We start from the raw sequence: 23,758 nt of genomic DNA on the forward strand, positions 1-23,758 counted from the left end.
AAAACCCAGCCGGGGGGAAAAAAAAAAAAAACCCCCGGCTGGGGATTTTTTATTCTAAATTTAAAAATGAGTTGAAAAACCTGAAAGACAAAGGACACACACGCAAGGTTTAAAACAGTCAACGCACACACCCACACACACACACACCCACCCACCCCCCGCCTTCAGCTTCCGCACAAACCCACCCTGGCTCTCGCCTCGACTGCCCTCCTAACCCCCGCCTATTGCCACGCATTCGTGCCGCTCCTCGGGAACGTGGTTCCCGGGAGCCTCCGAGAAATCCTCCTGCCTGACGAAAACCCCGGGCCCGCGACGGTCTGCGCCCAAACTTTGGCGATGAACGTCGCCTCGCAGACCGGCGCGGGACCGAGGAAAAAAAAAACCCAGCCGGGGGGGAAAAAAAAAAAAACCCCCCGGCTGGGGATTTTTTATTCTAAATTTAAAAATGAGTTGAAAAACCTGAAAGACAAAGGACACACACGCAAGGTTAAAAACAGTCAGCGCTCACTCAGACAAGCACACACAGACAGACACAATCCCAGGCTCTCTCATATTCTTCAGCTTGCACACGGTGCAACCCTTACTCGAAGCACCGCACTGAAGAACGTGCTTCAATGGCCTCTGGCTTCCGTTCCTCGATGTCAAATTGTAGACTCCGGGAAAATCTACAGCCTCGAGGACCTGTGAGACAACAAGAGGCGGTCAACGAGTGGCTATCTGACAGCTAGGAGGTCTCCCGACTCTGGGCCGATAAAACTTTCTACCCAAAATCCCACAAAAGACAGATGAACTGTAAAGTTACATAACTGTTCTACCTAACTGTAAACTACATGCCAGGGCAGGGGGGCTCCGATCCTAGAGTGGCACAATGTAAGTAATGTACAGACATGTGAGCCAGCATAATTGCATACAATCTAAGCCAACACAGGTACATACAGGATAACTACACACAATGTAAACCAGCATAATTGCATACAATATAAGCGCACACAATGTAAACCAGCATCGTTACATACGGTATAAGTACGTACAATATAAACCAGCATAACTGCATATATTATAAGTGCACACAATATAAGCCAACAGAAGTACATGCAATATAAGTACACACAATGTAAACCAGCATAATTGCATACAATATAAGCGCACACAATGTAAACCAGCATCGTTACATACAGTATAAGTACATACAATATGAGCCAGCATAATTGCATACAATATAAGCCAACACAGGTACATAGAGGATAAGTACAAACAATGTAAACCAGCATAATTGCATATAATATAAGCGCACACAGTATAAGCCACCATCGGTACAATATAAGTGATTTGAGATAACTCTCTGGAAGATGAATTCTTGAGCCCCTCTACCCTTGGAGAAGATGGAACCTAGAGAACTAGTAGTCACATGAGGGTGTAATACACTCCCCTATGGAAGTCCAAGAGAACGGCACGGGAAAAAAAGGCACTACCAAAGTTGAGAAGGAAGATGAATGAAAATATCTTGTGTACTTCTTCCTGGCTCAGAGAGAAAAAATGTAAAGATGTCGGAATAAGCGATATCCGGGGAGGAACGTGAGTAAAATGCGGCCGATATGATGCAGAATGATGCCGATAAAGCATCGAGATGTAAGAATGGCCTACAGCACAGAAGACAATGGACACGGACAACATAACACAGACACGGACAACATAACACAGACACGGACAACATAACACAGACACGGACAACATAACACAGACACGAGTGGAAACCGCCTGGCAGTTTCACCTTACGGACCCAAGATTCCTAGCGTAAGATGAGCCACAGGCCGATGATGCCAAAGGAAAGAAAGCCCTATGACAACACATGATGATGAAACATAACTCCTTAAAAGAAGTTAGTGTCAAAGCAGTTAGGAGGATGCTCAAAAGGCTCGGTACGCCTAGAGAAGGAAGCGAAGACTGCCGGTTGACCGTGGCTATAGCTCCGAGCCTGAAGGCAAGCTCCTCGGGGGAAAAATCCACGACGACGCTGAGAGTCGAAGAAGGCTAACGACGCAAAGTTCACAGAGAAACGTTCAAAGAGAATGCAGAGATGGATCGGAACTACCCTGCCAGCCAAAGGCGCAGCTGAGGCTGAGGACAAGCCCTATCCCTTTACTTCCAAAGAGCCCCATCCCCCTACAGACCTCTCCGCTAAGCTAACATTAAACTGCCTCCTGTGATAGCAAAGGTTTTTCCCCTTCTCCCAACTACTCGCCCCAACACTTAGCTTTTGGAAGATGAGCGAACAAAATCCATCATCAGCTGGATGTGGACATCGAGACGTGTGCTTCGGTGCAGCCGTTTCCAAAGTTCACCTAGAAGCCTCCTCACGGTACCTAAGAGAAAACAGAAAAGGTGACTATTGCTGTCAAAATGAGTAGTCCCTGGGACTCCTCCACACCACTGTCCCAGCTCACCTCAAATCTTGATTCGACTCCAGAGGCTGGCCCGAAGATACCTGCAAAAAGAAAAGGTACACGCTTAGCGTGCTGCTACGGAACGCTCACCCGTGAGTCATCCTCCCTAAACACCGACTCACCCGCTTGCCTCTGTTCCTTGGCACACCTAGGGCAGGGACAGCACCTGTAATGAAACAAAGCAAAAAAGGATGCTAAGATACTGGGAAAACACAACATCCCTGATCTGACAAGTATGCCACACCTATACCTAAAGCTTGCACCCACCTGGCATCGGGCATCCTTGGCCGGGAGAAGTTGCAAGTGGACCACCTAACAAAAAAACAGTGGATGCTTAGAGTTGCACCAGAAATTGAGGCCTCAGCAATAACAAATGCTGGCATCTTTTGATCACTGCTCACCTTGCCCTCCTCAACTTGACTGCTGCTCTCTGGCATAACTTCCTAAAAAAGAAACAAAAAAAAAAGGCAATGAACAGTGCTGCAACAGAGACACCATTTACGCTTCCCCAGCAGACACAAACGATGACTGACCTGATCAGGGGAATCCTTCTGCACCTGAAGGAAAGTTAAGGCAAAAGTCAAAGGGCTGCAGGATACTTTACAGCTCCAAACAGCTTGTGTCAATCTAGGAATACCATCTACAATCCAACTGCACACTGCGTTACAAAGTTCAAGTCCCCCGGGACTGGTCCTATCGCACCAGGCTACGCAGCGAGGCAGAGCGGCTCCGGCACAGATATGTGCACACACCCGTGACACAGGATGGGACGTGACAAACAATGGGGGACACAACAGGGACAGAAATCTCTTGGCAAGAAGGATGACTGCAAGGGCCAAAAGAATGCAATATGAGATGACCGAGGAGAGGGCGATGGCGAGCTGATGAGGCTCAGAGAACCCTGGAGGAAGAAGATGCTACTGAAATATTTATTCCAAGAAGCTGCAAAGATGGATGCCTGTGAATCCTACGGTCAGAATCCTCTACCAGTCCTCACGTTCTTACGACTCCTAATCCGCCGCAATGGATCCTTGCGGGGGCGCAGCTGTCCATACGGCTCAGAACAAGACCTGAAAAGACATCTGACCGGATGCTTCTAAAGAGAAATGCGATTCTGATGCCTGTCTGAGCTCCCGAGTCAAAAGTTCTATGGCATCGGTGCCAGGCCGAGGAACGCAGAGATCACAGATGCTAAGAATGATGCATGGGTTTCTGACAGGGCCCCTCAAAGGGCTAAGGAAAAAGGCATGAGATACCCAAACACACAGAACGCACAATAGACAAGTGACACGAGACACACCGGGACTGCTCTGCCCTGAGCATGTCAGCACTGTGATCAAAAGTGACACTTTCCCATTCAGTGGCCTAAGGGGGCCGCTTCTTCCACATCCCCGTCTCCAAAGCGGACTCAAAAACTCCTCTGGTGAGTCCCGACCAGCACCCCGCTTTCATGCCCTCTCTGGGTCACAGCCCTCTACTTATCTCGGACATCTGGGGATGCCGATCCATGTCTGGTGTGAAGGAAGGCAGCCTCCCTGGCTGGGAAATTCCTGCTGTCACTGGGCCGTCGTCTCTTAGACAGCTACATTAAAGAAAACCGAGCATCAATGCGTGATCTGGGCAGCACGTCGGCCAAAACCTAACAATTCTGCTGCTCACCGTTCTCCAGAGAATGCCCAGCTCCTCGGGCCACATGCTTTTGCTGCGCTCGGAGGCCACACTGTCGTTGCAGGGTATGCCTGGGTTAAGAGGAGACGAGGTGATGTGGCATTGCCTGAAACCTGAGCGGACCCTCCCTTCTCCTCCCTGCTTCCCCGAATCACCGCAACTCCATAGCTGTTGCCAAAGGCGACCCAGATGACACCTTTAAGTAAAAAAGGCAAAGGCTTCATCACCCGTCCTGTAAGACTCCCAGAGGGCTCACAAGAGCAGCAAACCCGGTCCATTGGCTGGTGCGTGACGGCAGCTTTGCATACTCTAAGTGAATTACCTAAAGGACAGAAACTAAAATGGAGGCTTAGAGCTGCACCAGAAAGTGAGACTTGAGCACTAACAAAGGCTTCATTCCACTGGACACTGCTCAACTTGCCCTCTTCAACCTGAACGCTGATATCTGGCTTTACTTCCTAAAAATAAAAATAAAGAACAGGGCTGTAACAGAGTCACCATTTACCCTTCCCCTGCAAACACAAACTGTGACTGACCTGCTCAGGGGAGCCCCCTGATCCAGGATGGGATGCTCTGCCATGGATTTTATCCGGCTGCATCTGAAAGAAAGTTAAGACAAGTCAAAGGGCAGCAGGAAAACTTCACAGCTCCAAACATCCTGTGTCAAACTAGGAATACCATCTAGAGCCTGACTACACCCCGCCTTACAAATCTCAAGTCCCTGGGGACTTGTCCTATCGCACCAGGCTACGCAGCAGGGCAGAGCGGCTCCGGCACAAATACGTGCACACACCCGTGACACAGGACGGGACGTGACAAACAATGGGGACATAACAGGGATAGAAATCTCTTGGCAAGAAGGATGACTGCAAGGACCAAAAGAATGCAATATGAGATGACCGAGTCGAGGGCGATGGCGAGCTGATGAGGCTCAGAGAACCCTGGAGGAAGAAGATGCTAACTGAATGATGTATTCCAAGAAGCTGCAAGATGGATGCCTGTGAATCCTACGGTCAGAATCCTCTACCAATCCTCACGACTCCTAATCTGCCGCAATGGATCCTTGTGGGGCCTGTCCATACAGCTCAGAACAAGACCTGAAAAGACATCTGACCGGATGCTTCTAAAAAGAGTGGCAGTTCTGATGCCTGTCTGAGCTCCCGAGTCAAAAGTTCTATGGCATCAATGCCAGGCCAAGGAATGTAGAGATCACAGATGCTAAGAATGATGCATGGGTTTCTGACAGGCCCCTCAAAGGGCTAAGGAAAAAGACCTGTGACATGGGATACCCAAACAACACATAATGCACGACGGACAAGTGACACGAGACACACCGGGACTGCTCTGCCCTGAGCACCTCAGCACTGTGATCAAAAGTGACACTTTCCCTTTTCATGGCCTAAGGGGCCACTTCTTCCACATCCGTCTCCAAAGCAGACTCAAAAATCCCTCCCGGTGAGTCCCAGCCCAGCAACCCACTTCATCCCCTCTGCGGGTCACAGCCCTCTACTCATCTCTCAGACAGGTGGGCATGCCAATCTGTGTCAGGTGCAAAAGAAAGCAGCCTCGCCATCTGAGCAGTCCCTGCTGGCACCGGGCTGTTGTATCTTACTCTGCCAGAGAAAGAAAACCAAACATCAGTGCACAAGCTTAGCAGCACATCGGCCAAAACCAAACAAGTCTGCTACTCACCACATTCTTAAGAATGCCCAGGTCCTCGGGCCGCACGCTTTGGCCGTGCTCGGAGGCTGACGCCATTGTCACAGGATTAAGACACCATTGTCTGCCTAGATTAAGCGGAGACAACTTGATTTGGCATTGCTGAAACCTGAAAGGACCCTCGCTGCTGCTCCCAACCTCCCCGACTCACCACAACTCCTTGCCTGGCCCTGATGGCTACCCAGATAGGATGGTGAATGAGAAAATTTAAAGGCTTCATCGCAAAGACCTGTAATACTCCCACAAGGCCCACATGTGCAGGAAACCCGGTGCATTGGCCAGTGCGTGACGGGGGCTGCTGGACATCTGCCGAGTCAATTGCCTAAAGCAAACAAACGAGAATGGAGGCTTGGAGTTGCACCAGAAATGAGACTTAAGCAATAACAACTACTTCTGTACACAACTCAATGCTCACCTTGCCCACTTGGCCTTGACTGCTGCTATCTGCCTCGACTTCCTAAAAATAAAAACAGAACAGTGCTGTAACATAGTCACCATTTATGCTTCCTCTGCAGATACAAACAGTGACTGACCTGCTCAGGGGAACCCACGAGCCTGGGATGGGGTGCCCAGACAAGGATATAATGCATCAGCACCTGAAAGAAAGTTAGGATATACATCAAAGGGCTGCAGGATAACTTTACAGCTCCAAACAGCTTGTGTCAATCTAGGAATACCATCTACAATCCAACTGCACACTGCGTTACAAAGTTCAAGTCCTCGGGACTAGTCCTATCGCACCAGGCTACGCAGCAGGGCAGAGCGGCTCCGGCACAAATACGTGCACACACCCGTGACACAGGACGGGACGTGACAAACAATGGGGGACAAAACAGGGATAGAAATCTCTTGGCAAGAAGGATGACTGCAAGGACCAAAAGAATGCAATATGAGATGACCGAGTCGAGAGCGATGGCGAGCTGATGAGGCTCAGAGAACCCTGGAGGAAGAAGATGCTAACTGAAATATTTATTCCAAGAAGCTGCAAAGATGGATGCCTGTGAATCCTACGGTCAGAATCCTCTACCAGTCCTCACGTTCTTACGACTCCTAATCCGCCGCAATGGATCCTTGCGGGGCGCAGCTGTCCATACGGCTCAGAACAAGACCTGAAAAGACATCTGACCGGATGCTTCTAAAGAGAAATGCGATTCTGATGCCTGTCTGAGCTCCCGAGTCAAAAGTTCTATGGCATCGGTGCCAGGCCGAGGAACGCAGAGATCACAGATGCTAAGAATGATGCATGGGTTTCTGACAGGCCCCTCAAAGGGCTAAGGAAAAAGACCTGTGACATGGGATACCCAAACAACACATAATGCACGACGGACAAGTGACACGAGACACACCGGGACTGCTCTGCCCTGAGCACCTCAGCACTGTGATCAAAAGTGACACTTTCCCATTACATAGTCTAAGGGGCCACTTCTTCCACATCCGTCTCCAAAGCAGACTCAAAAATCCCTCCCGGTGAGTCCCAGCCCAGCAACCCACTTTCATCCCCTCTGCGGGTCGCAGCCCTCTACTCATCTCTCAGACAGGTGGGCATGCCAATCTGTGTCAGGTGCAAAAGAAAGCAGCCTCGCCATCTGAGCAGTCCCTGCTGGCACCGGGCTGTTGTATCTTACTCTGCCAAGAGAAAGAAAACCAAACATCAGTGCACAAGCTTAGCAGCACATCGGCCAAAACCAAACAAGTCTGCTACTCACCACATTCTTAAGAATGCCCAGGACCTCGGGCCGCACGCTTTGGCCGTGCTCGGAGGCTGACGCCGTTGTCGCAGGGTCTGCCTAGATTAAGCGGAGACAACTTGATTTGGCATTGCTGAAACCTGAAAGGACCCTCGCTGCTGCTCCCAACCTCCCCGACTCGCCACAACTCCTTGGCCTGTCCTGATGGCTACCGAGATAGGACAGTGAATGAGAAAATTTAAAGGCTTCATCGCAGAGTCCTGTAATACTTCCACAAGGCCCACATGTGCAGGAAACCCGGTGCATGGGCTGGCTGGTGGCGGTGGCTGGACATATGCAAAGTCAATTGCCTAAAGCAAACAAACGAGAATGGAGGCTTGGAGTTGCACCAGAAAGTGAGACTTGACCAATAACTACTTCTGTACACTACTCAATGCTCACCTTGCCCACTTGGCCTTGACTGCTGCTCTCTGGCTTGACTTCCTAAAAATAAAGACAAAGAACAGTGCTGTAACATAGTCACCATTTATGCTTCCTCTGCAGATACAAACAGTGACTGACCTGCTCAGGGGAACCCACGAGCCCGGGATGGGGTGCCCAGACAAGGATATAATGCATCAGCACCTGAAAGAAAGTTAGGATATACATCAGAGGGCTGCAGGATAACTCAACAGGTGGAAACACCTTTTGTCAATCTAGGAATACGATCTAGAGTCCAACTACAGCCCACGCTACAAATCTCAAGTCCCCGGGACTTGTCCTATCGCACCAGGCTACGCAGCAGGGCAGAGCGGCTCCGGCACAGATATGTGCACACACCCGTGACACAGGACGGGACATGACAAACAATGGGGGACACAACAGGGATAGAAATCTCTTGGCAAGAAGAATGACTGCAAGGACCAAAAGAATGCAATATGAGATGACCGAGGAGAGGGCGATGGCGAGCTGATGAGGCTCAGAGAACCCTGGAGGAAGAAGATGCTAACTGAATGATGTATTCCAAGAAGCTGCAAAGATGGATGCCTGTGAATCCTACGGTCAGAATCCTCTACCAGTCCTCACGTTCTTACGACTCCTAATCCGCCGCAATGGATCCTTGCGGGGCGCAGCTGTCCATACGGCTCAGTACAAGACCTGAAAAGACATCTGACCGGATGCTTCTAAAGAGAAATGCGATTCTGATGCCTGTCTGAGCTCCCGAGTCAAAAGTTCTATGGCATCGGTGCCAGGCCGAGGAACGCAGAGATCACAGATGCTAAGAATGATGCATGGATTTCTGACAGGCCCCTCAAAGGGCTAAGGAAAAAGACCTAAGACACCCAAACACACAGAATGCACAATAGACAAGTGACATGAGACACACCGGGACTGCTCTGCCCTGCACACCTCAGCACTGTGATCACAAGTGAAACTTTGCCTTTCAGTGGCCTAAAGGACACTTCCTGCACATCCCCATCTCCTAAGCGGACTCAAAAACTCCTCCCGGTGAGTCCCGACCCCGCACCCAGCTTTCATCCCCTCTCTGGGTCACAGCCCTCTACTTATCTCTGACATCTGGGGAACCCGGTCCGTGTCAGGTGCAAAGCAAGGCCGCCTCGCCATCTGGGAAGTTCCTGCTGTCACTGGGCTGTTGTCTCGTAGTCTCCTACAGTCAAGAAAACAGAGCATCACTGTGTGATCTTGGCGGCACGTCGGCCAAACCCAACAATTCTGCTACTCACCGCTCTCCTAAGAATGCCCGGGTCCTCGGGCGGCACGATTGCGCCGTGCTCGGAGGCCACGCTGTCGTCGCAGGGTCCGCCTGGGTTAAGAGCAGATGAGATGATGTGGCATTGCTGAAACCTGAGTGGACCCTCGCTCCTCCTCCCCGCTTCCCTGACTCACTGCAACTCCTCCGCCATTACCAAAGGCTACCCGGGTGCCACCTTTAAACAGAAAAAGCAAAGGCTTCATCACCGAGTCCTGTCGGACGTCCACAGGGCTCACGAAAGCAGCAAACCACGTCCATCAGGTGGCTGGTGACGGGGGCCTGGCATACTCCGAGTGGACTGCCTAAAGCACACAAACGAGAATGGACGCTTAGAGTTGCAACAGAAATTGAGACCTCAGCAATAACAACTGCTTTTGTCCACTGCACACTGCTCACCTTGCCCTCTTCAACTTGATTGCTGCTATCCGGCTTGACTTCCTAAAATAAAGACAAAGAACAGTGCTGTAACAGAGTCACCATTTACGCTTCCCCTGCAAACACAAACCGTGACTGACCTGCTCGGCCGAACCTCTGCACCCGGAATGGGGCGCTCCGCCATGGATTCTATCCTTCTGCATCTGAAAGAAAGTTAGAACAAAAGTCAAAGGGCTGCAGGATACCTTCACAGCTCCAAACATCTTGTGTCAATCTAGGAATACCACCTAGAGTCCAACTACAGCCCACGCTACAAAGTTCAAGTCCCCGGGACTGGTCCTATCGCACCAGGCTACGCAGCGGGGCAGAGCAGCTCCGGCACAAATATGTGCAGACACCCGTGACACAGGACGGGACGTGACAAACAATGGGGTCCCTAAACACAAACATCACTTTATACTACAAATTGTGACACAATGATGAGAAAAGAGTTCCTGGCAAGAATAAGTAGTGGCAAGGACCACGAGGATGCCAAAAGAGATGACTGATGCTCAGGGGACAGTGGATGGAGACAGCTCCTCTAAGGAGCAGAAGACTGGAACAGAGTGACCTGTTATAAGACCTGTTGGTCACGATGATCAAGGCGGCTGTGAGACAATGCTACGTTTAGAATGTTCTCCATATCGTGCAATCTTACGTGCCCCAGGACTTTACAGCTCACGGCTGGAAAGGATGGATGCTGATACAGCCGGGAACCAGGCCTCAAAAGACGTCTGACTCGATGCTTCGGAGATGTGACTCGAGATGCGGCTGAGCCCGCCGGTAAAAGAACAAATGATATTGGCATCCTGCTGAGAAGCGCCAGCGTTTGAGAACCTAGACACGACAGCTGATGGTTTTGCTAAGGGCCTCGAGGGGAGAAGGCAGAGATATTGGATCCAAGGGACCCCAGAGACACACTAGGTAACACAGGACACCGAACAACACAACACAGACCGGAACTGTTCTGCACCGCATACCCTACAGCTGCAATCGAAAGCAGAGCCTCTCCCTTTAGCTGTTCCACGGGGCCCCTTAGAGGACATCTCTTCACCCTCTGCAAATTTTTAAATCTGTCTAGGAATTTCCAAGCCACTACTCTCCTATCATCCCATCTCCAGGCTGTGGCCCCCCAACTTATCTTTTGGATGACCGGTGAGGTGAATCCACATTGGACCTGAAATGAGTCTGCCTCAGAGGGCCCTGTGATCGCTGTCAGCCTCTTGGTCAACTACAATAAAGAAAACCAGAAACAATGTATGAGTTCAGTGATATATGGGCTAAATCCCAGAAAATCAGCTACTTGCCCTCTCCTGAGTTACTTACACTCTCCTGAGTGTGCCTGGGTCCTCGAGTCTCCAGCTTTATCCTGAGTCCAAGGCTGTGGCACCTGGGTTAGAGAAAGGCAAAGTTACATGGCGTTTCTGTGACTGCAGTGTGCTTGTGTGATGTAAGACATGTGAATGCCTCTGCTACGCTTGTGAAAAGCCTTGGGGGGGCCCTCAAATAGACACCATTTCTCACCTTGCTGCCTTCAAAACCCCCCACCACCCCCCACAATAACTCCTAACCAGATACATCCTCACCCTCCTGCTCCTAGTCACAATCCTCAACTTAATTGTAGTCTCAATCTCAAGCATCATCTTTGACACTGGGCGGATCCCTTTTGTGATGTGATGAATCTGCCACAAAAAGTGTTGCACTTGACACAATCTGGATTTTCCGGAAGTTGCGCTCCTCCTCCAACCTAAAAACAACCAAGAACAAAACCAGAAACTACAAAAGAACTTTTCCACCCCTAAAAACACAACCCAAAATCATGAGCTTAAATACTCCCTGTGTTCAATGCTGTATTCTTCACAGCCTCTATGACTTTAGATGCCTAAAAGCACCTGCTGGAAACAAGCTAAGATAAGCTGAAAGAGTCTCTTCACCGAAATGAGAGGAGAGCTCTTATCCCAGCAGATCCCAGAGAGGGAATGAAGCCCCTCTGCAAAAGCTGGGGTTAATATACCCCTGATTGGGCCCACCTCTCCTTCCCATGACACCCAGGAAAAGGGAGGGGGCAAATCCCACCAGGTATAAAAGCCCTCAGAACAGCTACAGCTGTTTGGCTCCTCTGCCTTGAATTCAAGGGGAGTAAAGGGCTTGATATTGGAGAAAACTCTTCAGAGGAATGACAACGCTTTCTTTTTTGCTACAACTAATTGGAGCAAAAGGGCGGAAGACTGGTGAGAAATAAAACTTTGTGTTTAGGTAGCACAGCCAGACAAATTGGGTAAGTTGCTGTCAACTGACATAATTATTCTTTAGTGACTACTAAATATTATTTCACGTGTGACTAAGTAGGGTGGGGAAGAATACTAATGATATGAATAGTCTAAGTCTGCTTGGGACCTCTAATTAGGGCTATCTACATTATAAACAAAAATAAGAAAAATAATCGCCTCCCAGCAGTGTAAGGGTTAGGTACGTGCCAGGCTCACCCTTCTCTGAGATATCTGGTCCTAGGGCACAGAAAGAAGTGCCCTGAAATGCACATTTAAACCCTTAAAATGCTGAAAAAGGCAGAGCTTCCTTCAAGTGAACCCCTTCAAATGAGAAAATGGGGCAGTTGCCTCCACTGAAACTGATACAATGGCAAATAAATGCCTTCTGCCCTTTAATTTAATCCCCTAAAATATTTGGAAAAGATCAGGTTTTCTTACTGTAAATCTCTCCAGTGATGAAAAAAATAGGGATTTTTCCCTCAATCCAAACCCTTAAGAAGGAGAGATAGCTGGGCATCCCCCTCAGTTTAAGCCTTAGGAAAACAAAAAAGAGGGCGGTTACCCTTAAATCAAACCCATAAAAAACATCGTTAAGGTTTTCCCCTTCTATTTAAACTGGAAAATAATGGAAAATGGTGACTCCCTGTCAATTAGCCCCCCCTAACAGCATAGAAAAGGCAGGATTCTTTCAACTGAGACCATTAAAATTGCAGGGGAAGCAGATTCCCTCACAATTTGAACACAAAAAATAGGGGAAAGGGAAGCTTTTTCCCTCCATTTAAACCCCTTTTCTCCTAATAACCCCTCTCTTTTCTGGGAGTACTGTGGAGGGTCTGGAGGCTCTGGGGAGGGACTGACACAGTAAAAGGGGAAAGTTGAAAGCTCTCCCCTGGAACCCCACATGCTGCCCGGCCCGCTCAGGTGCCGCCCCTTGGCGAGAGGGTTCTTCTCTTGGCATTTTCTCGAAGCGATGCTCCGTGCCCGGGTGGGTCCGGCTGCTCCCCTGTCCCTGCTGGATGTTCCGACCGTAGCTCTGGGAGGGGCGCTCGGGATACCCCCGTTAGCCCCTCTGGACTAGCATCTCCCTGTGCAGATATGCCCGGGTAACCCCCTGAAAGCAGCTGGTCACACGGGGTGCTGCTAGACCTTGGACTGGGGGGTGAGGTGAAGAAAGGTCCTGTGAAGAAAGTTCCCTCCCCTACACAGCCCTTCATCTGCCCCTTAAACAATGTGGTGCTAGACTTTCCTTTCCAAGGAAATTAACAGTCTTTCCCTTCTGCGTGCCCAGGGCCAAAACTGGGATTCTGCCTCCAAAACTGCAGACGGCAAACGATTTCTGGCAGACCGCAGCTGCCGAAGCCGAGAACTCTCGCTGCCCTTGGAGTGCCACGGGCCTCTTGTGAACGGACGTCCGCACGCGGCGGGGGTGAGTTTGGCTTTATGGGGAAGAGGGCTGGCGTTCCTGTCCGGGGGCCTATGCCTGCTCCGCTTCCGAACGGCGCGGGATCTCTCCCGGAGTGGAGCTGCCCCCGCCTAGAACTCGGGCTGCCCTGGCAGTTTGCTGAGCGCCTCCTGCAAACTGGCATCGGGAAACTCGGGGTGTGAGTTTTCCTGTGTGGAATTTCTCACAGACCAAAGCTAAGGGCATCTAACCCTAACTTTGACCGCAAGGACTTAGCTGGGTCTAAAACTTACGACTTTCGGACCGAGAGCGGGGGACAGGACCCGCTGTGCTGCCGCTGGCCCCTTTCTAATGCATTGCAGCCCTAAAACTTTGCCTTTTCAGAGGGTGTGTCCTCTGACCCTGCCCGTAATCTTCAAAATATGCTAAAGATTCCTAAAATAGCTTTGAAAAACCCCCAACAATACCCTAAAAAATCCCAGACAAGTCCTAAAAAACCTTCCAAAATCCCCTAAGTATGTTTAAAAGTTCTGGAACAAACCTCAAAAAAAACATGCTCAGCCTCCAAACTCTACCTATTGCTCTCTAGCCCTCAGATGTTGTCCCTATCTTTTTGCAGTGGTACTTGTTGTCCTCTGAGGGTTCTGTCATTGTCCTGGTGTGAGGGTTGCTGTCTTGTCACACCGGGAGGGTTGCGGTGTGGTCTCACTGTTGGGGTTGCTGTGTTGTGCTGCTGTTGGGGGAAAAGGCTGTTGGTAGGGGGACTGCTTAGGGTGAAGTCAGGGCTGGGGTGTGTGTACCTGAACTTGCCTCCTAAGCTGTACCCTGTAGCCCTGATTTCCACTGGACTGTCCAGCCCTCAGGTCCTCTCCCTTTACCCCTAAATCCCTCCCTCTACGCCCCAGCCTTCAGGCTCTGTGTCACCCTCAAGCCCCTTCTCAGCTACCCGTCGGCCTCTGTGTTTCGTGCTGTGAAAAGACCCCAAAAAACCCTAAGAATTCCCTAAAAAAAGCCCTAATCTTCAAAATGTCCTAAAACCCCCCAAAGAATACCCTTAAAATACACTAAAAATACCCTACTTTTAAAAACCCCAGAACACCCCTAACAACCCCTAAATATCCCCTAAATAGTCCTAAAAGAGCTCAAAAATAGCCCAAAAATCCTTAAAATGCCCTGACAAGACCTTTAAAACAGACCTAAAAATTCCCTCAGAAACTGTAGAAATACCCTATATCTAAAAAAGTCCTCCACATACCCTCAATAGTCCTAAAAAAGCCCCAAGAAGACTCAGAAACCCCCCTAAAAATTCTAAAAACTACTAAGAAAGCCCTTAAAATACCCTAAAAAGACCTCTTAAAAGCCCTGAAAGAGCCCTAAAATTATCCTAAACGTTCCCAGAAAATCCCTAAAAAACTCCCACAAACACAACCCTAAAATATCCTTTGCAACCCCTGAAAAAAGCCCTAAAAAATGCACATCCCCCAACTCCTACCTTTCACTGTCTAGCCCACAAACATCATCGCTACCTTTTTACTACGGTCGCTGCCTTGTGCTGTTGTTGGGGAAAACTGGTGTCCTAGGGGTGCTGTTTGGGGTGAGCTTAGGGTTGGGGTGAGGGCTTCTGCAACTGTAGCCTAACCTTACCTATTACTCTGGGTCCTGTCCTTTTTACCCCTAACCCTCAGTGTAAGCTGCCCACTTGTCAAACCCCCCCTCTTTGCCCCTCAGCCCGGAATGTCTGTGTGTCACCCCAAGCCCTGCAACGTTGTCCCTTGGCCTCCTAACCTCCGATGGACGCTCTCCACCCGGGTAGGGTTGGTTTTTAGGGTGAGGTTAGGGGAGGTGTGAGTGCTGGTTCACCTGTCACCCTCAGGCACCCCCCACTTTTCCCCTCAAGGCTCTCCCCAAGCCTCTTCTTGTCACCCTCAAGTTCCCTAGAGTAGCCTCTCAGCATCTCTGTGACAATCTGGACCCCCCAGTCGCTCCTAAAGATTCCTTCTGCCTCTCAGCTACCCGATCCTCTGTCACCCTCCAGCCTACCCTCCTCAGCCCGCATCCTTTGTGACACCTTGCAGCCCAGCATCCACAGCGGCCAAAACCCGAAAATTCTGCTACTCACCATTCTCCTAAGAATGCCGGGCTCCTCGGGGCGCACGCTTCGGCTGCGCTCGGAGGCCGACGCCGTCGTCGCAGAGCCTGCCTGGATTAAGAAGAGATGAGGTGATTTGGTATTGCTGAAACGTGACGGGACGTTGGCTCGTTCTCCTCGCGGGGAGCGGACAGAGCGACCGGCACCGGCCGGGACCAGCGCAGCGCCCGCGCCGCCTCTTCCGCCCGCCGGCCCGGCAAAGCCCCCCTCGACTCCGCACGGCTCGCACCGCCTGCACGCCGGACCGGCGCCGCCCCGCCGGGATTTTCCGGCACACGGTCGCCTCCACCGTCTGGAGCGGGGCGCGCGCGGGGGCTAGGGGGGGTGTAGCCCTGTTCCGACGCCGCTCGCCTACCCCCGGCCCGTGCACCGCTGCGACCGCGCCCCTGCCGCCCGCCGAAACCGGCCCCGCCGAGCCGCCCTCGCCGCCGCCATTCACCTCAGCCACGGCGTCTCTTTACGCTTCTGAAACACCTTCGCCCCTCCCCGCTATTTACAGACACCGCCCCGCTCGCCGCTCGCTTCTCCCGCCCCTCGCCCTCCCCTCCCTCGGCAGCCGTCCTTCCCCCGCCCCCCCGGCGCCCAGCTGCGAGGGGCGGGGCGCTGGCTCGGGGGGGCTGCAGTGCCGCGCTGTGTCCACAGGGGGCAGCACTCCCGCCGGCCGCAGCCGGGGGCTGCCGCTCGCCTGGAGGGAAGGGGGGGCAAGAACAACAGATGCGACCCCCTTCGAAAACTCATCAAAAATAAATGCCCCAAAAAAACCCGCACGAAAACTAAAAACACCCTGCCTGTAACCAAATAAAACCTCAAAACACCCTTTCCTTAAAATTATATTTAACTATTTTTTACATTTTTCAGATTCACATTTACATTTATAGTGTATATAAAAGTACAAATTATTTCTATTCTATATTACACCTATTGCTCATACTTATTTATATTTAAACTTTTGTATATATATCTATACATTTGTATATTTAGATTTAAATATATTTAGATTAGATTTATATATATATATTTCTAAATTTAGATTTCTATTCCTAAAATACATATGTTCTTTAAAACGAAACCCCTGCCTCTAACCAAAATCTGTCCATATTTTTAATATTAATTATAAATTATTAAAAAAAACCCTGCCTCTAAACAAATAAGAACAAAAACCCACTTTATTTAAAAATATACTTAGTTTTATATTTATATTTTCCATAATTATACTCACACTTACATTTCTTTAATATTCATATATTTGATTTATAGATACATATAAATCATAATGTAATACTATAGCTACAGTATGATTTACATTATGTATTTTATCAATTTCTAAGACTTAGAATTTTCTCCCTTTTATATTTTTCTATATCTTTATATATTTATGATACAGGTCTATATTTGGATTTATATTTTTAATCAGTATTTCTTTTTTTATTATTTATAGTAAAAGCCCTGCCTATAACCAAACTTTTTTTAAAAATCCCACCGTTATTTAAAAAAAAATAATTATTTTTATATTTCTATTTTTTCATATTTCTATTCACATTTATATTTTATAGTGATGTATTCCATTTGCAGACGTAAATAGCATATAGCAAAATATAATTATATATATTCTAAAAAATATATCTATTTTTAATACTTATAATATCTAATTTTATTACTTATATTAACTTAGATTTTATATATGTATTTGTTCTATATTTCTATACTTAGATTTCAAGTTTTATAATTGTTATACATGTAAAATTAAAAAGCTGCCTAAAACCATATTAAAAAAAAAAAACAAAAACAAAGCCTTCATTTTTATCGCTACTTAATTATTTTTATATTATATTCTTCATATTTATATTCAATTTACAATTTGTTATATATCTTATACGGATATACTATAGTTATCGATCTATTATATATTACACATAATATATTACAATATAAGAAGATATATAGAGTATTATTGGTAATATGAAGTGTATCTAGTTCTGTTATTTTGTATTTATTTCTATTTTATGCTTTTCTATATATCTTTATATATTTATAATATATTCCTATTTTTACATCGTTGACGTTGCTGTTTATAATCTGTATTTCTATATTTTACATAAACATCTAATGGACATAAAACATTATAATATCTTCCTGATATAATACAAAACTATGCTGCATGTTCTCTTTATTTATATTTATTTTATTTGAATTTTATATCTACAATTTATATTCCCATTTCCATATTTATATCTCTGTTTTGCTTATTTACACTGGTATGGCTGGGAGGCGGGGAGACGGGACAGGACGAAAGGGGACGAAACGGGAGAGGCACGGCACTACTATTATGATTTAAATAACACCCCTGCCTCTACGCAAATGCAAGCCAAAAAGAACCCCTTTCTTTTAAACAGCATTTTAGTTTGAGAACATGCCCTATTTTTACATTGCCATTCCCATTTCAAATGTCTATGGATGGGTAGTGCTGTCTGTAGTCTATATTAGGTCTCTTCGGCTAGACTCGGCTGTTCTCGACAACACTCGGCTATGCCCCGCTCTTCGGCTGCACTCGGCGACGGTCGGCTATTATCGGCTCTTCGGCTAAAGCCGGCTATTATCGGCTGCACTCGGCTCTTCGGCTGCACTCGGCTACCGTCGGCTACGCTCGGCTCTTCGGCTGCATTCGGCTACTCTCGGCTACGCCCGGCAACGCTCGGCTCTTCGGCTGCACTCGGCTGCACTCGGCTCAGCTGGATTTGCGCGCCCTTTTTGCCGCCATCTTGAGAAGGTCAAACCAGTCCGCGACACGCCACACTCAAAAAGGGCGGCGGGGAGGGGACCTCGGCAGGGAGATAGGCGTTTATCGCCAATGCCTGTCACCAACCCGCCGAAATACGCCCGTCCGCGGCGCCGCTGAGCCCACAGCCCGTCTCCAAGGTACCCGAAGCGCCACAGAAAATCCCGCTCGCGCCGGCGCCGGCGTTCCGTTCCGGCAGTCCAGTAGACGGACGGCGGTCCTCCGATTTGCGCGCCTTTTTTGCCGCCATCTTGAGAAGGTCAAACCAGTCCGCGACACGCCACACTCAACAGGGCGGCGGGGAGGGGACCTCGGCAGGGAGATAGGCGTTTAGCGCCAATGCCTGTCACAAACCCGCCGAAATACGCCCGCCCGCGGCGCCGCTGAGCCCACAGCCCGTCTCCAAGCTACCCGAAGCGCCACAGAAAATCCCGCTCGCGCCGGCGCCGGCGTTCCGTTCCGGCAGTCCAGTAGACGGACGGCGGTCCTCCGATTTGCGCGCCTTTTTTGCCGCCATCTTGAGAAGGTCAAGCCCGTCCGCGACACGCCGCGCCCGCCCTGCCGCCCGCCGCCGCACACAGGCGTGCCCGCCGAGCGCCGCTCGGCCGCCGAGCGCCGCTCGCCTGCACTACCGCGCTCTGCCCACAGGGTGGCAGCACCGCCGCCCGCCCCACCCCACGCCGCGGCGCTGCCGCCGGGGAAGGCGGCAAAAACCGGCAGCTGCCACCGCAACGGGAGCCGCCCCCGGCAAAAAAACCCTCCAGAATCAATGCCCCCCCGACAACGCGAAAGGAGAAAAAGAAAAAAAAAAAACAAAAACAAAACCCTGCCTCTACCCAAATGAAAGCCAAAAAGAACCCCTTTCTTTTCAACTGCATTTAAGTTTGAAAAAACGCCATATTTTTATATTTACATTCCCATTTCCATTTAAAATGTCTATTGATGTGTAGTGCTATCTGTATTCTATATTACATCTCTTCCTATCCCTTCTATTTATCTATATTTTATATTTCTGGAAATATTTTTTAAATCGTGATTATATGTCTCTCTATGTAGAACTGTGTAACACTATCAAGATCTGTATTATTTAAAATAAAATAATTAAAATAATCAATTAAAATAAAAAACCCCGCCTCAAACCAAATAAAAAGCAACCCCCCCCCTTGATTTAAACCATATTTTTTAGAGTATTACATTCAAGGTATTACTTGTAGTATAGTGGAAATTTTTTAGGCTATTACATTTTTCATAATTATATATTCATATTTCCATTTATATTTTTTATTTATTATGTAGATTATACATGTTATATAAAATACCTTTTAATATATTTTTATATATACATAAATATATATACATATATATGTACATACTATTCTTAGATATCTCTCTTACTTCTATTAATTCATAGGTAATATTTATAGATGTCATTATAGATATATTTGGATCTTTGGATTTGTATTTTTAGATTATTTCTATTTATGTTACTGAGTAAAAAACCTGCCTATCAACTAATAAAAACCAAAAAAACGCCCCGTTTATTTTAAACTGTATGTCATTATTTTTATATTTACGATCTATAGTTAGATATTTTTGCGTATATAGAATAGACTGTGTTTTGTATATGTTATACCAGGTTACAAGAACATACTATATATTACAGTTTGATTTGTTTCGATTCTTATGTTTACCCTTATAATGTGATCTTTTTAAATGGATATTTCTTTCTATTTTAAACTAGATATCGAACCCCATAAATTCACTAACCTAACACATCAGAACCACAAAAATGCTGCACCCTCCTCGGCACCGCCACGCGCTCACATCCCAGCACAACACAGAAAAACAGAGCCCGCTCCTGTTGCCAACAGAGCGGAGATCCCACAAGGCTTCCCCCGATTAGAAACTCAAACAAACCCATCTATAAAGAAATGTAAAAATCCCATTAGAGCTAGCCCAAAACCTCCGTGCTTCCTCATCATAAACTTCCTCCTCAACCAATTCCTCAGAAACCCAAAAAACTCCAATACACATCCAAAAGGAAAGAACTGCTAAGAAAAACAAAAACCTGTACAAAATAAATCAAACCAGCTCCCTAAACTCCAGACTGTACAACTGACCCTAAACATTACTAAAAAGACCCCCGAAGCTCTGCCTTTATGCTAACTCACAAGTAATGAACAATAATCTGTAGAAATAATTTTAAATTTAAAAAAAAACTAATGAAAAGCATAAAAAAAATTCTAAGCTATTAAAATGTCAAAAAATATCACTGCTAAAATTTTAAAAAAATATATACTGCCTATAAACACCCACCATATAAATGCTCCTGTCCCCAAAAAGAAAACTAAACCCCCCCCCCCCCCCCCCCCACACCGGCTGCACACAACATGAAGCAAGACAATTAATTCTAAAAACCACCTTAAGCCACTACGTAAAAAAACCTTTCAAAAATTAAAAACCGCAGGTAACAAAAGCCATCCAATCACTTAAACACCCAAAACTCCAGCAGCCGAGCTGCCCCTACCAAATCTCTGTGTTTATACCTACGATAAACTAAGCCAAAATCCCAGCAATACATCTCAGAAGTCTATTAAAGAAACCTGTTGAAATTAATTCTGCCTCAAATACAAACCAAGCCATCCACAGAGTTATCTTCGCTCAAAAAACAAATGACACAGAGTTAACAACACCAAAAAAGAAGACAACACACCGTACACCACCAAAGAGTATCACGTTGAAGGAAAAAAAAATAAATTATTTGGCTTTTTTTCAAACTAACTTCTTTTATTAGCTAGAACTAAAGCTTTCAAAACTCCATACGTATCGCAAGCAACGTGCAGTTCTGGTTTCTCCCCGTACCCTCTTTGTACAAAGGGCCTGGGCACAGCACAGGGCCGGGATTCAATGGAATGAATGCATCCCCCACGACCTTTCAAAGAGCTCCGGCACCGCGGCTCGCAGATCCGGACTGCCGTGCTCAGCTACCCTCACGGCCACGTTCAAGCACAATCCACCAGATTGCTCAGAGAATTCCCACTAAAACTCAGCTATAATCACTGAGCAGAAAGTCCTTTGGGGTGCTGCTCCATCTCTCAGCTGCTCCGGGCAGAGGGAAGATGGCTTCTCGTCACGCACGGCAGCAGCAGCGATGGATCCTGGAGGTGGGGGGGGGGGGGGGGGGGGGAGGGTTGGGGTTTTTTTTGTGGATGTAAAAAAAAGGGTAATGAAATTAAACCAGGTCTGATATAAATGTCTTGAAGCGCCATTCGAGCTTCTTAAACCCAAGAAAACCGTTCCGATTCCTGAGTCCGGTCTTGCGCTGCCTCCTCGCTCTTTGTGCTCGCAGCCCGTTGCAGGAAGCTCTGCAGCCTTTCTTCCCCATCCTGTGTTAGAGAGGGGACAGCTATTAGGGGCACGCACACGCACAAACGGTCTTCAAAAAGATCAAATGCCTGCAGTAAAAATTACATAAGTAATATCCTCTCTCAAACTGTTCAAGAAAAGGGAAACTGGAGGTTTAATGTCCCTCTGAGGGATATGGGATAAAATCTTCCCCCTGAGTGTGCACACAGTAATAAAATACTGATTTTTTGGACCAAACGAGGTAGGTCTGTATGAGACCTACAGCTCAGGGGGCTTTCACGGCTCCCGGCGATGAGGACTGAGCACAGAAGAAAGTTAAAGATGAACTGTTAGTCCCCTGAATTATTGCCCTGATGTAGGGGTTTTTTTTGGTTTGGTTTTTGTTTTTGTTTTTGTGGTTTTTTTTTTTTTTTTTTTTTTGGTTTTTTGGGGTTTTTTTGGTTTGTTTTTTTTTTTTTTTCCCTGCTAAGAGACATACCAGCTTCTTCCCTTTGTTTCTGGGTTTCCAAGTCACCCTGTAATTCGTAACCTGCACCAAGCTGACACGGCTAAGTGAGGAATCCGGCTGCTGTGCTCCAAGCCACGTGTCCCTGGCGTGACGGGAAGTCAGGAGTACAGAAACAGCTGTGGGAAGAAAGGTGAGAGGAAGATCAGAACAGATATGTTCCTAGTTCCCCACAGCTCAAGTGGAGCTGGCTTTTAAATAGCACACATAAACTTAAATTAGCAACAAGCAAAAAAAAATATTCCTAACACAATAAACCCCAAAAGGCCTCAAACTACCAAAATAAAAATACCACCTAGTAAGAAACGTGAAGGCAAAAAAGAAACGTAACCAGAAACACTATCTCCCAAAGGATCCGTAACAATCAAACATATGCTCCGATCAAACAATCCAAACAAATAAAAGCCCTGTAAGATAAGAAACAAGAATGCGACTATAAAGATTAAAAACCCCTAAGTAACTACACGACACTACCTCGAACCCACCGAAACAAACGCTGCATACTCAAGCTAACAAAAGGCACCACCACAGAATCCAAAACCTGACTTCTACTTCATGCTACGACCCATAAAACCCACGGTAAACCCTAGAAAACGTCATAGCGGGGGGGGAAGGGGGGGGAAGGGGAATTAAAAAAAAAAAAAAAAAATCCGACCACAAAACTGAATTCAAAACAACCTACTCATCAACACCTGAGCCGAGAACCATAACATTCAAGAAGTGCAGCACATCCACCAGCTGCAAACAAAACAAAACGATACAATAAATTCCTAAAAGCCGCGTCAAAAGCAGGACATCAAAGACCTTTCCAATATCGCTCCCCGCGCTCCCGGCGCCGGACGGAGCGCGGCTCCCGGCAGGAAAGCGGCTCCTCCGGCGGCTCCTCCGGCGGCTCCTCGGGCGCGCAGGGGCGGCGCCGCGCCGGGAGAGCCCCGGCCACTGCGCCCTGCCCGGCAGGAGCCGGCCGGCCCCTCATGGTGCTCGCGGCTCCCACCTGGGTCGGCTCTCGGCGTGAAGTCGTTTCATTTCGGCTTTTGGTCTGAACCGGTCTCGTTTCGGCTCCTGGGCTGAAGCGGGCTCGGTTCGGCGAAAGTCGGGGACGATCGGCTTTGAGGGGAAACTCGGCTGCGCGCGGCCACCCGGGGCTCCCGCCGGCTCTCGGGCTGCACTCGGCTGCGGCGGGCTGCACTCGGCTGCACTCGGCTACACTCGGCTGCACTCGGCTGCACTCGGCAGCACTCGGCTGCACTCGGCTGCACTCGGCTCTCCGGCCGCGCTCGGCAATCATTGGCCAAGCTGCAGTGTCCCGCCCTTTCTGCCGCCATCTTGAGAAGGTCAAGTCCGTCCGCGACACGCCGCGCCCGCCCTGCCGCCCGCCGCCGCACACAGGCGTGCCCGCCGAGCGCCGCTCGGCCGCCGAGCGCCGCTCGCCTGCACTACCGCGCTCTGCCCACAGGGTGGCAGCACCGCCGCCCGCCCCACCCCACGCCGCGGCGCTGCCGCCGGGGAAGGCGGCAAAAACCGGCAGCTGCCACCGCAACGGGAGCCGCCCCCGGCAAAAAAACCCTCCAGAATCAATGCCCCCCCGACAACGCGAAAGGAGA

General features: G+C 48.4%; 2 protein-coding genes and 1 long non-coding RNA gene across 8 annotated transcripts; all 3 read right to left on the minus strand.

Annotated features, from left to right (window-relative positions):
* Window positions 1-1,537: 1,537 nt before the first annotated feature.
* Window positions 1,538-16,193, minus strand: LOC119696234. 6 transcript variants are annotated; one of them, XM_038125955.1, is made up of 24 exons: window positions 15,947-16,193; window positions 15,478-15,558; window positions 11,273-11,433; window positions 11,013-11,076; window positions 10,864-10,917; window positions 9,788-9,850; window positions 9,669-9,710; window positions 9,407-9,574; window positions 9,244-9,323; window positions 8,081-9,167; window positions 7,961-8,002; window positions 7,702-7,869; window positions 7,541-7,618; window positions 4,649-4,711; window positions 4,435-4,570; window positions 4,268-4,308; window positions 4,104-4,183; window positions 3,927-4,026; window positions 2,978-3,001; window positions 2,846-2,887; window positions 2,712-2,756; window positions 2,567-2,610; window positions 2,445-2,485; window positions 1,538-2,363 (listed from the first exon to the last, which is right to left on the minus strand). In XM_038125955.1, exons 10-22 carry the CDS (start codon window positions 8,165-8,167, stop codon window positions 2,593-2,595), a joined length of 924 nt encoding a protein of 307 aa, XP_037981883.1. In that variant the 5' UTR covers window positions 8,168-9,167; window positions 9,244-9,323; window positions 9,407-9,574; window positions 9,669-9,710; window positions 9,788-9,850; window positions 10,864-10,917; window positions 11,013-11,076; window positions 11,273-11,433; window positions 15,478-15,558; window positions 15,947-16,193; the 3' UTR covers window positions 1,538-2,363; window positions 2,445-2,485; window positions 2,567-2,592. The 6 variants fall into 6 exon arrangements, with proteins under 6 accessions (XP_037981883.1, XP_037981884.1, XP_037981886.1 ...); XM_038125956.1 differs by having other exon boundaries at window positions 9,788-10,917; window positions 11,273-11,368; XM_038125958.1 differs by having other exon boundaries at window positions 7,732-7,869; window positions 9,788-10,917.
* On the minus strand, window positions 5,594-5,993 carry LOC119696235. Its single transcript, XR_005255552.1, has 3 exons — window positions 5,983-5,993; window positions 5,805-5,899; window positions 5,594-5,725 (listed from the first exon to the last, which is right to left on the minus strand). It is a non-coding gene; the product is annotated as an uncharacterized LOC119696235 (long non-coding RNA).
* A 4,850-nt stretch (window positions 16,194-21,043) lies between the features above and the next one.
* Window positions 21,044-23,749, minus strand: LOC119696237. The gene is made up of 3 exons (XM_038125960.1): window positions 22,959-23,749; window positions 22,128-22,273; window positions 21,044-21,669 (listed from the first exon to the last, which is right to left on the minus strand). Exons 1-3 carry the CDS (start codon window positions 23,440-23,442, stop codon window positions 21,562-21,564), a joined length of 738 nt encoding a protein of 245 aa, XP_037981888.1. The 5' UTR covers window positions 23,443-23,749; the 3' UTR covers window positions 21,044-21,561.
* Window positions 23,750-23,758: the final 9 nt, after the last annotated feature.

The sequence above is a fragment of the Motacilla alba genome, unplaced genomic scaffold (genome assembly GCF_015832195.1).
Source record: "Motacilla alba alba isolate MOTALB_02 unplaced genomic scaffold, Motacilla_alba_V1.0_pri HiC_scaffold_263, whole genome shotgun sequence".
Classification (NCBI taxonomy): domain Eukaryota; kingdom Metazoa; phylum Chordata; class Aves; order Passeriformes; family Motacillidae; genus Motacilla; species Motacilla alba.

What these genes read in the sequence shown, in the direction of transcription:
- LOC119696234 (XM_038125957.1), bottom strand. Translation starts at nt 8,167, where the DNA reads ATGTATATCCTAACTTTCTTTCAGGTGCTGATGCATTATATCCTTGTC. An exon ending in GTCAAGGCCAAGTGGGCAAG is followed by an intron (nt 7,870 to 7,960) that starts GTGAGCATTGAG and finishes TGTTTGCTTTAG; the next exon opens with GCAATTGACTTTGCATATGT. An exon ending in GGACAGGCCAAGGAGTTGTG is followed by an intron (nt 7,619 to 7,701) that starts GCGAGTCGGGGA and finishes CGCTTAATCTAG; the next exon opens with GCAGACCCTGCGACAACGGC.
- LOC119696237 (XM_038125960.1), bottom strand. Translation starts at nt 23,442, where the DNA reads ATGATTGCCGAGCGCGGCCGGAGAGCCGAGTGCAGCCGAGTGCAGCCG. An exon ending in CGGGGAGCGATATTGGAAAG is followed by an intron (nt 22,274 to 22,958) that starts GTCTTTGATGTC and finishes TTCTTCCCACAG; the next exon opens with CTGTTTCTGTACTCCTGACT. An exon ending in GAAACAAAGGGAAGAAGCTG is followed by an intron (nt 21,670 to 22,127) that starts GTATGTCTCTTA and finishes TCTCTAACACAG; the next exon opens with GATGGGGAAGAAAGGCTGCA.